At 40.0% G+C, this 12473-nt stretch overlaps 1 protein-coding gene across 2 annotated transcripts in view; it reads right to left on the bottom strand.

Moving 5' to 3' along the window:
* Positions 1–410: 410 nt before the first annotated feature.
* The window catches only part of olfm2a (olfactomedin 2a), a 90258-nt gene continuing 78195 nt past the window's right edge, over positions 411–12473 (bottom strand). For both annotated transcript variants that reach the window (XM_082183066.1, XM_082183065.1), the window contains exons 3-6: positions 10831–10986; positions 6969–7188; positions 6283–6389; positions 411–1391 (exon numbers count right to left, since the gene is read on the bottom strand). In XM_082183066.1, the coding sequence (XP_082039192.1) occupies positions 717–1391; positions 6283–6389; positions 6969–7188; positions 10831–10986 (1158 nt within the window). In that variant the 3' untranslated portion in view covers positions 411–716. The remainder of the gene's footprint in view (positions 1392–6282; positions 6390–6968; positions 7189–10830; positions 10987–12473) is intronic.

The following is a 12473-nucleotide window of genomic DNA, read 5'->3' as shown; positions in this document are numbered from 1 at the left end:
AATGGAAACAGATTGCAACTTGGCAGGCGCAAACAACAACAACAACCGCAGCAGCATCTGTAGCCTGGGGCCTCATCTGTCCAAGTCAATGCTGTTGCTTTTTATTCATCCTTCCGCTGTCTCCCATTTCTTCTCTTCTGCCACCTCACCTTTCAGCCCTTCATGTCACGGAACTCTTCCTGACTGACGTCTCTCCTCAGGACGGCTGACACCAAACAGGAGCTAGATTCTCTTCCTGAGGCAGTCAAGGGGAGCTCGGCTCATCCTGCTGCGGCATATCTCCAATTACATTACAGATGGAGTTTAGAGAAAGAATACTGAGCGAACCGGCGTTTACACAAACTTTTCACTACAGAATGCAGCCATTAGCAACCAATGGAAGCAAATGGAAGAAAAATATGAAACTTGAAAATGGTAAAGTTTGATGTTTATTTACTCTTTTTTTCCACAAATAAAAAGAAAGTACTCATGCTGAATCATCACAGGAAAGAAAATAAAGGCTCAGTCCAAGTCCATTTACCAGTACCAACCTCGCTCTCGTTCAGAACATTAGATGAATAATAGCACTCTATGAAGTTTGGAATGCTGTAAAAAAGTCTAAGCTTTAGTCATGTCCTCCTCCACATTAATGTTTTGTATAAGTGTGAGATTTGTGTGGGCATATCAGTGTGTGTACATTTGTGTATGAGCAAATGTGTTTGTAAGGTCTACATGACCTAGTCCTCAGCTGTTTTAATGACCTGGAACAATGTGACGTTGTAGAGGACTTGATGTCCGTTGTTCCAAGTGTAGAGCACTCTTTCTCGGGGGTTGTAGTCCATCATGGAGATGTGGGAGTATTGGTTATGGAAGGGGATGTCTGTGTACTCATAGGTTGAGGTGTTGGTGTAATATGCGAAGTAGATCTTAGCACCAGCCAGATGGGAGTTGGTGACGTAGAGCGTGCCACAGATCATGAACGACTCGCCGGCACTCCGTTTGGGGAAGCCTGTGTCCCACGTCTGAAGCACTTCCAGGCTTTGAGGCTCCAGACGGCTAATGACGATGTTTCCAGCGTTGGGAATGGTGGTGTAGACGGCCCATAACCCGTTCTCGTCAGCCATGAGGTCGATGTCGGATGATCCGCCCCAGGAGTAGGGGAAGGTGTTGTTATAGCCTGCGCCGCTAAGGCTGCGCTGCACCAGGACGCTTCGAGATCGGAAGTGGTACTTGATGAGGATGTTACTCTGGTATTTATTGTAGTAGAGGGAGCCGTTGTAGACCACGTGGCCCGTACCGGCCCAAGGGTGGGGCAGGAGATGCTGCACGAAATTCTGGCCCTTCATGAAGTCATTCATTGTGCGGTATTCCAGCACACGACGTCCCTTAAAGTAACCGTCCATTGACCACACCTGAGACAGAATAAAATATACAAATGTATAATGCATGATGGTTAAAATTTATATACTCAGTGGTGTTATACGCAGTGTTAAAAAAAAAATCTGATATTTTTTTAACTAAAGTACATTTTCCTGACTCCAAAACAAATAAATGTTTTGATACATGGTATACTATAAGACTTGAAACCTTTACAACCTGCTTGAATTAAACATGAAAGTGCCAGTAAATGACAATAATACGAAACTACTAAAAAAATGTAATGCTGTTAAACATTTTTTTAAACACTACCTTAGCACTGCTTAGCACGTTAACTTTGGCAGCCCTAAAATACTAAAACAGAAATTAAAAACCCAAATAAAATTTTTATAAAATGAAGAAGTTTTATTTTGTTAACAAACATTAATTTCTTCCATGAGCTCAGTTTAAATTAATACATTATTAGCTAACTATGTGATTTGTATATGTACATTTCTGAAATACATAACTGGGACACAGTCACCTCTGATAACAGATCACTCAAATTGTAATGTAGACATGGATTTTCTGCTTTGAAACAATATGTATTGTGAAAAGCGCTATACAAATAAATGTGAATTGAATTGAAAAGTTGGAAAACTAATTTAAAAATGTTATATAATATAAAAATGCAACTACATAAAACTACGAAGAACCTTTTACACAAACTCTTAATTTTAAGGAATTTCCAGTTCAAACCATGTTCCATGACGAAGTGAACTTCTTTGTACAAAAGCACTGATGCTCTTGTTTCCATTAAAGCACAAGAGGCTCTTTGGATTATTTGCAAATTATGCTGGAGGATAATCAGGTATTACACAAACCTGTGGCGTTCATGCAGCTGGTGACATTAAAGCTAAATGGGGATGTATGAGATATTTAGACATATTAATAATCACAAATAAGATTATTTGATTCTATTTTGCATGGAAAAGAAGGCAAAATAGAAGCATTTTCACAAGTGGTCCCAGACTTATGGTATGTATAAGAATAAACCAGGTTAGAAATGAAAGCTGGGGTTTGTGTGCAGAGAATGGAGTAGAGAAAGCATATACCTGGATGAAAGTACAGTACATCAAAAGAGACGCCATCTCCTGACTTACTTTTGAGAGAGTGAAAGCAGAGCCTTTCTTCCTGTGTAACCAGCAGTGACTGTCACTGTGCACTGTCAGTGTGCGTGTGTGTTGTCAAATCTATTGATCTGCTCTCTGTGTGGGAGTGGAGATGCTGTATGTGCTCTGCACTTGGCTGCAGCAGTTGTTCCCTGCCCTTTTCCACTCCACATTCACAGGAAATCAATCCTGTTAGCAGTTCCCCATCTCTCTGCCTCTCTTCTCCTTACTCGCCATCACTGTATGAGGCTGAAGTATCTATCAGGCACACAATAGCCATGCTGTGCCCCCATCTTCACCAAGCCATGCTCTGTGCACTCTTTATTAACACATCGTAATGAAACTTCAGACAGTCAGCTTATTTAGGAGGGTTATTATGTTCTTTCTCCTGCATAATGAAGCCCCTCTGAGGATTTAACGCTCCCCTGCTATCTTTTGCCTCCTCTCCTCCTTCCTCCCTCCCTCCTGCATTCTCCCTCCCTGCCTCTTCCCCCATTTCTAATTCCACAGAGAGATGCTGTGCATTTTTATTTTTAGGCTACTGTGGGGCTGTGTGGTGACTGGAGAGGAGGAGAGCAGGTGACTTATGGACAGGCAGGATAATTGAAACATTAAGTATAGCATTTCCTTTGTGGGCTCAACGAGTCCCTGTGGATCAGCGAGTGGAGCTGTGGTCATACTGTGGTTGGCCCGTCTCCGCCCCCGTGTTCTCTTCGAAATAAAATGCCATATGTTGTGCTTTGGATGCTGGCGTCTGCATCTTTAAGCTTAACTAGCAACGCCGTGTGTGACTTGGTGAATCTAAGGATTGGTGAATGCTCAGAGGATGCCTGCTTGATTGATATGACCATTAGTTCCATTGCTGTGATGTATTTGTCACTTTACATGATTGTTGATTGATATTGGCGAGTGATGCGATCATTAACGTCAAAGACAAAGGACTGTATCATTGGAGATGAACTTTCAGCTTGCAGTATCAATTTAGATGCCCCCATGGAAGAGAATAATTGATGATCATTGCCTGCTGTCCTCTCTACATGTCAGTCGTTTTATAGTGGAAATTTAAAAAGACTGAAGATTTCATGGACAGAGAAAACAATAGCTAGAATGATAGAACGATAGATAAAATGATTGATAGAAATAAATTAGGTAAGAACACTTAATTTCCCAGAATTTACTATTGAGTGTTTTGAATTCCTGTCATTCAAATTCAAATTCAATTTAAAAAGAGCCAATTTGTTGAATTCTTCAACCCTATTCTCCACCAACATTGTCAGAGTCGTCACCAAAACTAACATAGCCAGTGGACAATATAGGTTTATATGAGTTGGCCCCCTCACATCTGGACCCAATGAGTAGATCACGCCTTAGAGCTCTTCAGCCCTGCTGTTCAACACTGTCCTGGGCCCAGTTGTTCAAAAAAGTTGAATCTGGATCAGAATGATCTGGATTTGGAAATACCATGTTTTGCTATCCAGGATCAGGTAATCCTTCTTACTTTTGTGCCAGATTTTAGTATTTCAATGCTTTTGCATTCTCTCTAAAAAGTTTTGCGTAGCGTTCACCCGAGAAAATAACTTTTGACTGGTTCATATCTTATTATTATGCCAATGTAGTTTACAAACAGTGATTAAAAAAAACATTTGAAATTAAATATAATATTTTTGTATGATATTTACAGCTGTTTGGGGATTATTTTATGGCACCAAACTGTAGGCTACTGAAAGGCTTGGTAGCCTAATGTCTACTTCTGATTTATTAAATTAAAAGGTAACACTTTACAATAAGGATCATTAGTTAACATCAATGTATTAACTAACATGAACTAACAATGAGCAAGACATTTGTTACAGTATTTATTAATCTTTGTTTATGTTTGTTAATAAAAATACAGCTGTTCATTGTTTGTTCACGTTAGTTCACAGTCCATTAACTAATGTTAACAAATACAACCTTTGATTTTAATAACATATTAGTAAATGTTATAATATTTTAATTAATATTAACTAAGATTAATAAATGTTGAAGAAGTATTGTTCATTCTTAGTTCATGTTAACTAAGGTAGTTCACTAATGTTAACTAATGAACCTTATTGTAAAGTGTTATCAATAACAGTTAAACTAATAAAGAGCAAAATAAAAACATATATTTGTGTGTTTATTACATGATACAAATGTATTTTTTTTTTCAAGTTTTAGAGTTTTATAAAATTTTAGTGGGATCAGTATAATCCTGATTTATTTATTTTTTTATCAAAGGTATCCCAATCTTACTAGAACGTTTTGGATTTTGTGATCTAATCTGATTTCAGAATACTTTTTTTTCTTTTGAACAACCCATTTGCAAGATTTGATCCAATCTGATAGCTGAAATCTGAAAAATTACTTTTGAAAAATTGGGCCCTGGAGATTTCAGCTCCAACCCTAATCAAAAACACCTGAACAAGCTAATCAAGCTCTTTAGGATCACTTGAAAATCACATTAGTGTGAAATTCAGGTTGGATATTAACTTTGCTGGACAGTGGGTCTCCAGGAGGAGGGTTGAAGACCTCTGCCTTAAAGGCTTGATCTCCAACCCCGTTCCTGCCGGCACACCAACAGTTGACATTTTTTGATTTCTCCTTTATCTGACCCATCCATTTTTGTTATTGAATCATCAACTAACGAGCTGATCAGTTGAATCATGTGTGGTTGATTAGGGAGAATTTGAAAATCTGTAGTGTTGGTGTGCCTCCAGGAACAGGGTTGGGAAACACTGCCTAAGGGCGCTTTCACACTGGCAGTTTAGTGCGGACCGGGGCACTGTTCGCATGAAAAATCGCTAATGTGAACGCTGTCATCGGACCCGGGTGCGCACTAGAGTACCGAACCCGAGACTACCTGGAGGAGGTGGTCTGAGCTCGGTTGCTCCCGAACCGTGGCGCGGTTCGCGTTAATGTGCAAGCAACACGGACTCGGGTGCGCGCTTGTTCAGGAAGTATAGTATCCCGCGCATGCGTATCACTGTCGATATCATTGTTTCCTCACACACGACAACCATGAGTGGCAGGGGAACGTTGTGGGACACTGAAGAGGTGATGTCTCTCACTATGTTGTGCATAATAGCACCAAAAAAAACAGACAAATTACAGCTATGCTCAGTCGAGTTGTATTATCCATGCATTTTCTGTGTGTGTTTGCGATGACGTAAGATCACTGTAAAAGCACCTGGGTTCGATACAACTAATTGAGTGTGAAACCAGACCAACGCTGCGGGGGGCGCCGGGAACTAGCGCACTCGGGTTCAGACCGCAGCAAACGAACCCAGTGGAAAAACGCCCTTAGAGGACCTTGTTGGGCACGCTCGTTACTGGGCCCAGGACAACTCTGGCTGCTAGTAATTCCTGGCAGTGATTGGCATTTGCCTAAACAAGTTGTTAATATCCAACCCCCTGATGGAGTAATTAATATGGGGACTGTGGCTCTGACAGGAGATGTGAGGATTGAGGGAAGAATGGAGTGAGAGTATGAGCATAAAAGAGAAGGAAAGAGAGGGAGGGAGAAAATGGTGGAGGAACCATCCATCAGTGACTCAGTTCTCACTGCTGAGGAGCAGCTTCACTGTACCAAAACACTGACTCAGTCACAGTGTGTGTGTGTGTGTGTGTGTGTGTGTGTGTGTGTGTGTGTGTGTGTGTGTGTGTGTGTGTGTGTGTGAGATTGTGTGTCAATGGGGATGGCTCATAGCAGTGGCAGTGATGGAGTGATAGAGTGTTGCGGTACGGTCGTTCTTACCCTATTATCGGAGCTGGGGATCATTGTGTCAGTCATCCAGGAGCCGAACCTTGACCCTGAGGCGCGAACTGTGATGGGGTTACTAACGCCAGTTAGCTTCCCGCAACCTGGCGATAGAACACAGGGGACACCATAAATGACGGCTTCAACGAAACTCGGATGCACCAGTCAGCATTAAACTGCCAAAAGCGACTTTTATGGAGCAGAACGAATATCCGTTAGATCATCGTTTTAGATTTTCTTGTGAAGTCATCAGTTTCACCCTGAATAGAACATGAGCTTGTCTCATCATGCATCTGAAAGCTAATTACTCTTTCAGCCAAATGAACTTTGGACGTTTCGGAGCAAGGCTTGCTAGCTGGCTGTTTTTAACGTTCTAACGTTAAATTGCTTCTCTAATTGGACAGCAAGCACATTTTGACTTAATTGGGTCTAATGCGGTCTCCCCGACCATCAGACATGTCTAGTTTACTTTTGCTTTTTCAATTTAAAAGCAAATTACTGCAGCTGCTCTAAAATAACCCTGCAAATAATCATGCCAATGAGTCCTGCACTGAGAATCCAATAAGTCAAAATTCATTCTATTTTCTTCTTGTCGCAGGTCACATACTGCCAGTCCACAGTCAATAGCTGCCTATTCCTGATTATTAAAATCAGCTCAAACCCACTTCTACTAGACGTCTTACCAAGTTTCTGCATGCAGGAGTGGAGGCGAGTCTCCAGCAGTAGCACTCGCTGCCTGAGCTCCTCGTAGTCGTAGGCTCCCATCTCCTCTTGAATGGCCATGAGTACCAGGGACAGATTCCTCACCTCCTCCCTCAGCCGCAGGATCATTCTTGCATCGGCCTTGTATTGCTCCAGCACTGGCAGCAGGGGAAGCAGCTGAGTAACCTTGTCCTTTAACTCCTGAGGGAGAAGGAAGGAGTGCAATGGTGGTTAGGAGTGAAAACGAAAGATGAGAAACGGTTAATCTCCCTCTCACAGAGGTCTGGGAATTTGAAGTCGGCTCTCATTAACTATTCAGCATGTTCATCTCCAACCTTTCATCTCGCATGACCGGTCTCCAGCCCCTGGATCCGAATGCATCCTCACATGAGAACCAAGTATTGATTGTGTGCATCTGCAATCTCTGACAATCTACCACTTGTCTGACGCAGCAACACAGGCCCACTCATCAGAGAACCGTCAGCTCTCTACCTCGGTGGGACCAAGCGGTGGGACTAAAACTTGTGGGCTGATCTCAGCTCAGTGAGGGCCATCAGTTACGGCACCCAGGCAAACTGGCCAGCCTGGCTTATAGGCTGAGGTGTATCAATAAAGGGGGTCTGAACAGCAGGTGTATCAATAAAGCATGCTAACCACAGGAGGGGCTGTTTCCTTCTTGTTAAAGTTTATCGTAAATCTGGTGATGGAGCTGCTCTCAGCCCTGCAGCGCCACATCATAAATCTAATTTTCCTGTTCCGAGACACAAAAATTTAGTCTCGTTAATCTCCCTCCCTGCCATAGGCGACTTTGAGCTCTCAACATTCATCAGCAGCCTCGCCGAAATAAAGCCGGGCTTTGAGACACCCACTCTTTGAAATAGTGCTTTTAACACTGGCACATATCGCAAATTTTTCACAGCTCCAGCAGAGAAGAAGGGAGGAAAAAAGGATTATGGCGCTTTGAACATATATTGATAGATGAGGAATGATTGAGATGACTCAGACCGCAGCAGAGCGGGGTGGATGGGTAAGTGGTGGTAGTGCATTCTGAATGATAGTGATACCCCTGGGAAAAGTGTCTGTGGCTTCCATCCCACTCTTTTTAGCAGACGGCTACATGTTACTCATCTTAAAGCTCTTCCATTTAGTCCTCTGCAGGGATGTCGCTAGTGAGGTGAAAGGTGGTGATAATTATAGGGGCCCCAGCTGCCCAGGGGGCCCCACAAAATCCAGCAGTTATACTATATAGGCCCCTGTTGGATGAATAATTCTAATATTTATATTAGTTGTTTGCCTGAGATTTAAATGAAAACCACAAAAACATGCAATTTGGTTAAATATTTTTTCAAATATCTGCTTCTCTTACCTCCCTAAAAATGGTTTAGTCCGATCTAAAGAATGTATTAATTATTCAGTCAGCAACAAACATCTGATCGACCCAATAAAATCATAAGTCCCACCCCAGCTCGTGAACAGAACCAATCAGAGTTGAGGCGGCAACTGCCTGAAGTTAACGATGAACTTGGTGGAAGAGCAGGAGACTGACTGACTGACTGACAAAATGTCTGGGTAAAGAAAACATAAATCAGGGTACCAGAAACGCCATGAAAAGAAGGAGAGAGAGGCCAGGAGAGTTGTTGTATCCCAGTCGATCAAGGCGTTCTTAAAGACAGGTTGCATTGTTATTTCGCTGGGAATAAGAAAACTACCGTCTACAGCCTGCCGGGTACTGTCACTTTTCATTATCGGGGTGGACCACAATCGACCGAATGATTACGCGGTCAAAATCCCTGTCTTTTTACACTATTGTAAACAGAGTTAAAAAATGTACACGAGTCACAACGCATTGCATTATGCACCTGACCTGCCGGCTGATGATGTATTTATTACATCAATAAAACACGAATACACACTGCACTTGAATGAATAAATTATAGATTTATTTAATAATATTATCTTTATTAAAAAATAAGACAATAAATGACTTTATTTTTTAAATTTGACTGCATTCTTGTTCATTTCTAAATGTTTACTTTTTGATTTATGAATTATAACAGACTGATGGGAAAAAAATAATAATATTTTGCTGTTTTTTAAAATTGGTTTTATTATTATTTAACAATTTATTTGTATTAGTTGTAATTTTTATATAAACATTTAACTTTTAAAATAAAGGTTTTATAACAACATCATCACCTTCTGTTATATGTGGGCCTCCATGCTCATCTATTGTACAGTATATGATATTGGTGGAGGGTGGTGGGGGCCCACATCAATATTTTTTCAGGGGAGCACGAATCCTCTAGCTATGGCCCTGGTCCTCTGTATATTGTAAGCGAGTCCTTCAACTATTCTGAGATCATACAGAGATACAAGCACACTATCATATTTAAAAGATGCAAGAATAAAGCGGTCTGACTCTTAGCCTTTAGGAGAGCAGCCGCTAGCTAAAAAGAACAGAAAAACATAACCTTTTGTATGCACATACACAGACTTATTACTGAAGCTCCATGTTCATTTGAGGTGAATTTGAATTCTCTCAGAGGACCTTTGTTATGTCTCAGTTAAACACAACAATCAAGTTGTATTGAAGGTTAGTGCCAGTGTCTATGACACGAAGGGGCAGAGGCGCCAGAATGAGTTTTAGAGAATGGTGGCTAGTAGGTGGGTTGTGATGTGACGTCAATATAAAAATATTGAGGCTGTGAATACTAATTAGTGTGCACTAATGTTGCTCAATCTCCAGTCATGTTACCAAATGAATATTAATGCTAAACTTAGCCTTGGTTGATCCCAACACACACAGGACATCCCCCTAATAATCCTATGGTTTCCATAGCTCCATAATATTTTTTTGGGAACCAAATAAGAACATTCTGGGAATGTTCTTTGTAGGTTATTTTTGTGTAACCAAAATTAAACCTTCCCAGGATGGTGCAGGTTTTTTTTTCTTTCTTTTTTTCTTTGTAATAACCTAAAGTTAATATATACAGAACATTCTCTAATGGTTATTTATTTGTAGGTTTCACTTTTATAACCATAAATAACCTTAGAACGTTGCATGGTTGCATTTTTTCTTTTTTGCAATAACCTAAGATTAAGATTATTTTTTAAATATTTAATTATTAATATACTCAGAATGTGTATCAAGTATCAAATTTCAATAGAATTATTTCAAATGTCATCTACACAATTAATGTCTCGACCTTTTCTTATTGACCTTTTCTAGTGAAAAATAAATATACCATATATTATTTTATTCTAAGAATACTACAAATACATTTACATATTTATGTAATTACCATAATATATATACCTTGCAATTGTACTTTTAGAATAATAAATATATATAATTTGTCTGCTATATTGGAACGACTACTTTTGTACTTAATGCACTTTAGTTGTTCAGAAAAAGTGCTGAGGTTCACCTAAACAGATTGTGATAAAATGGAACTACTATTGCAAGAATACTTTATGTAAATATCATGCATTTAAAGACTGATATTATACAGTGATCATACTATAGTGATATTAAAATACAGTTTAGGCTTAATATTAAGAAATGTGCATTGTGCAATAAAGTACTCCAAATAAAGTTGAATTATATATATATATATATATATATATAATTCAACTTTATTTGGAGTACTGATATATATATCAGTAGGTCAGTATGTCAGTAAATGTGTTATGTATTCTACATAAATCTAAGTTTACTCTCCAGAAATCACTGTAGTTTTTTCTTTTTTTGACTCAATCTGCATCATATTTTAATATCACTGACGTGGATCTGAACTATACATGGAGGGGGTGTGAGTGTAGGCACTGTGAGAAGAAACACACCTGAAAACTCTTGGGGTTGAGGCTGCGTGGATTTTCAGAGGCAGTCTTCAGTTTTCCATCCACTGTTTTCATGAGGTTCTCTGTGTCTCTCACGTACTGCAGATCTCTATACGTCCTCAGATCTAGCACCTCCATGGATTGAGTGATATTCTGAACCTGTTAAAAACAACAAAACACAAAGTCAAAACAGTGTGATGCATCAGGGAATGTTTTTTGAGGGCACAACAGCGTGACGCCTTCAATTTGTTGTAGTTCAAATCAGCCTTCCTACATATTCAGACCTCCTGCCGAGCATCTTGCCCACATCAACAGACTGGGCGACGGGAGCGTGACTGTTGATCAGCAGCACACACACCCAACTAGCTCCTATAAACTCCTACATACTCCCAGAGGCCACATACACACACAAACAGAAAGTCCTGGCTGCACTTAAGAGAATCAAACAGGATATGGATTGTATGCTGGTATTCTCCTCATGTCTTCACTGATGTGCATGAGGGGCCTTGTCTAATGAGCTGATCTGCATAGCTGTCAGACCCAATGGTCACACTTAGAGCTGAGGATTGTGGATGTTTGGACTTGAGCAAGGGTTAGGTGGGATCACATATTCACAGTGCATTCACTTATTGTTTGTCATGCATGTCGCTGAATGCTTAGGAGGGCTGAGCATATTCACGCTCTCTCTCACACACACAAGAGGCTGGGTGGTGATAGTTTAATTCTGAACACATCTCTTTCAGAGAGGGACTGACCCAGGTGTCCTCATTAGTCTGCGTTTTATTAAGCAGGAGCATTAGTGCCTCACAGCTGCTGGCATAGCCACACACACATTTTATTGTCTGAGTGGCTGAGTTATGTTGGAGTACGGCTGTAGATAAGGTGTTTAGACCCTGACAGTGGGACAAGGCAGGATTTAAGGTAGAGTTTGTGGCAAGATTTAAAGGGATAGTTCACCCAAAAATGAAAAATCTGTCATCATTTACTGCCTCTCATGTCGTTCCAACGTTTTATGACTTCCTTTCTTCTGCAGAACACAAAAGAAGATATTTTGAAGATATTTCTGTCCATATAGTATTATGAAGGTCAATGAAGAGATCATGATTACTTTGATGAACAGATCGATCCTTAAAACAAAACTAAATCAAAACATTCATTAACTTGCATGTACACAGACTACATCAAATATCATGATGATTAAGAACCAATGAGGCTTGATGTTAGATGACTTTGAGGTTTATATTTAGTTTTTGTACGTTTGTGTTATCAATGTTGTGATTTGATAGTGAATATAGGCTTAAATGTTGATCTGTTCATCATGCAAAGAGATTGTATCACATTAGAAGACAACATAGGGTACAACGAGGCTAAAGGCGCACCAGGGTAAAAGGCGCCTTTGACTTTCTTTCTTTTAAACCACTGGATGGCACAAAAAATCAGCTCAGCACTTTTCTTAACAACCGATTTTGATGATACACGTGGAAATTTGGCTGATCCTACATGGGATCACGAACAGCAACGCAAAGTTGATATGAGCTAATTTGATCTACTATTAATGTTTTTTTTAAATGATGTAGATTTATGTAGCAAATGAGAATCAATAAAAAATGTGACTATATTTTGAGACAAAGTTAATGTAAGGTAAG

The sequence above is a fragment of the Leuciscus leuciscus genome (genome assembly GCF_965113295.1).
Source record: "Leuciscus leuciscus genome assembly, chromosome: 1".
Classification (NCBI taxonomy): domain Eukaryota; kingdom Metazoa; phylum Chordata; class Actinopteri; order Cypriniformes; family Leuciscidae; genus Leuciscus; species Leuciscus leuciscus.
Note: the sequence above shows the minus strand (reverse complement) of the source record. Positions and strands in the feature narration are given on the sequence as shown.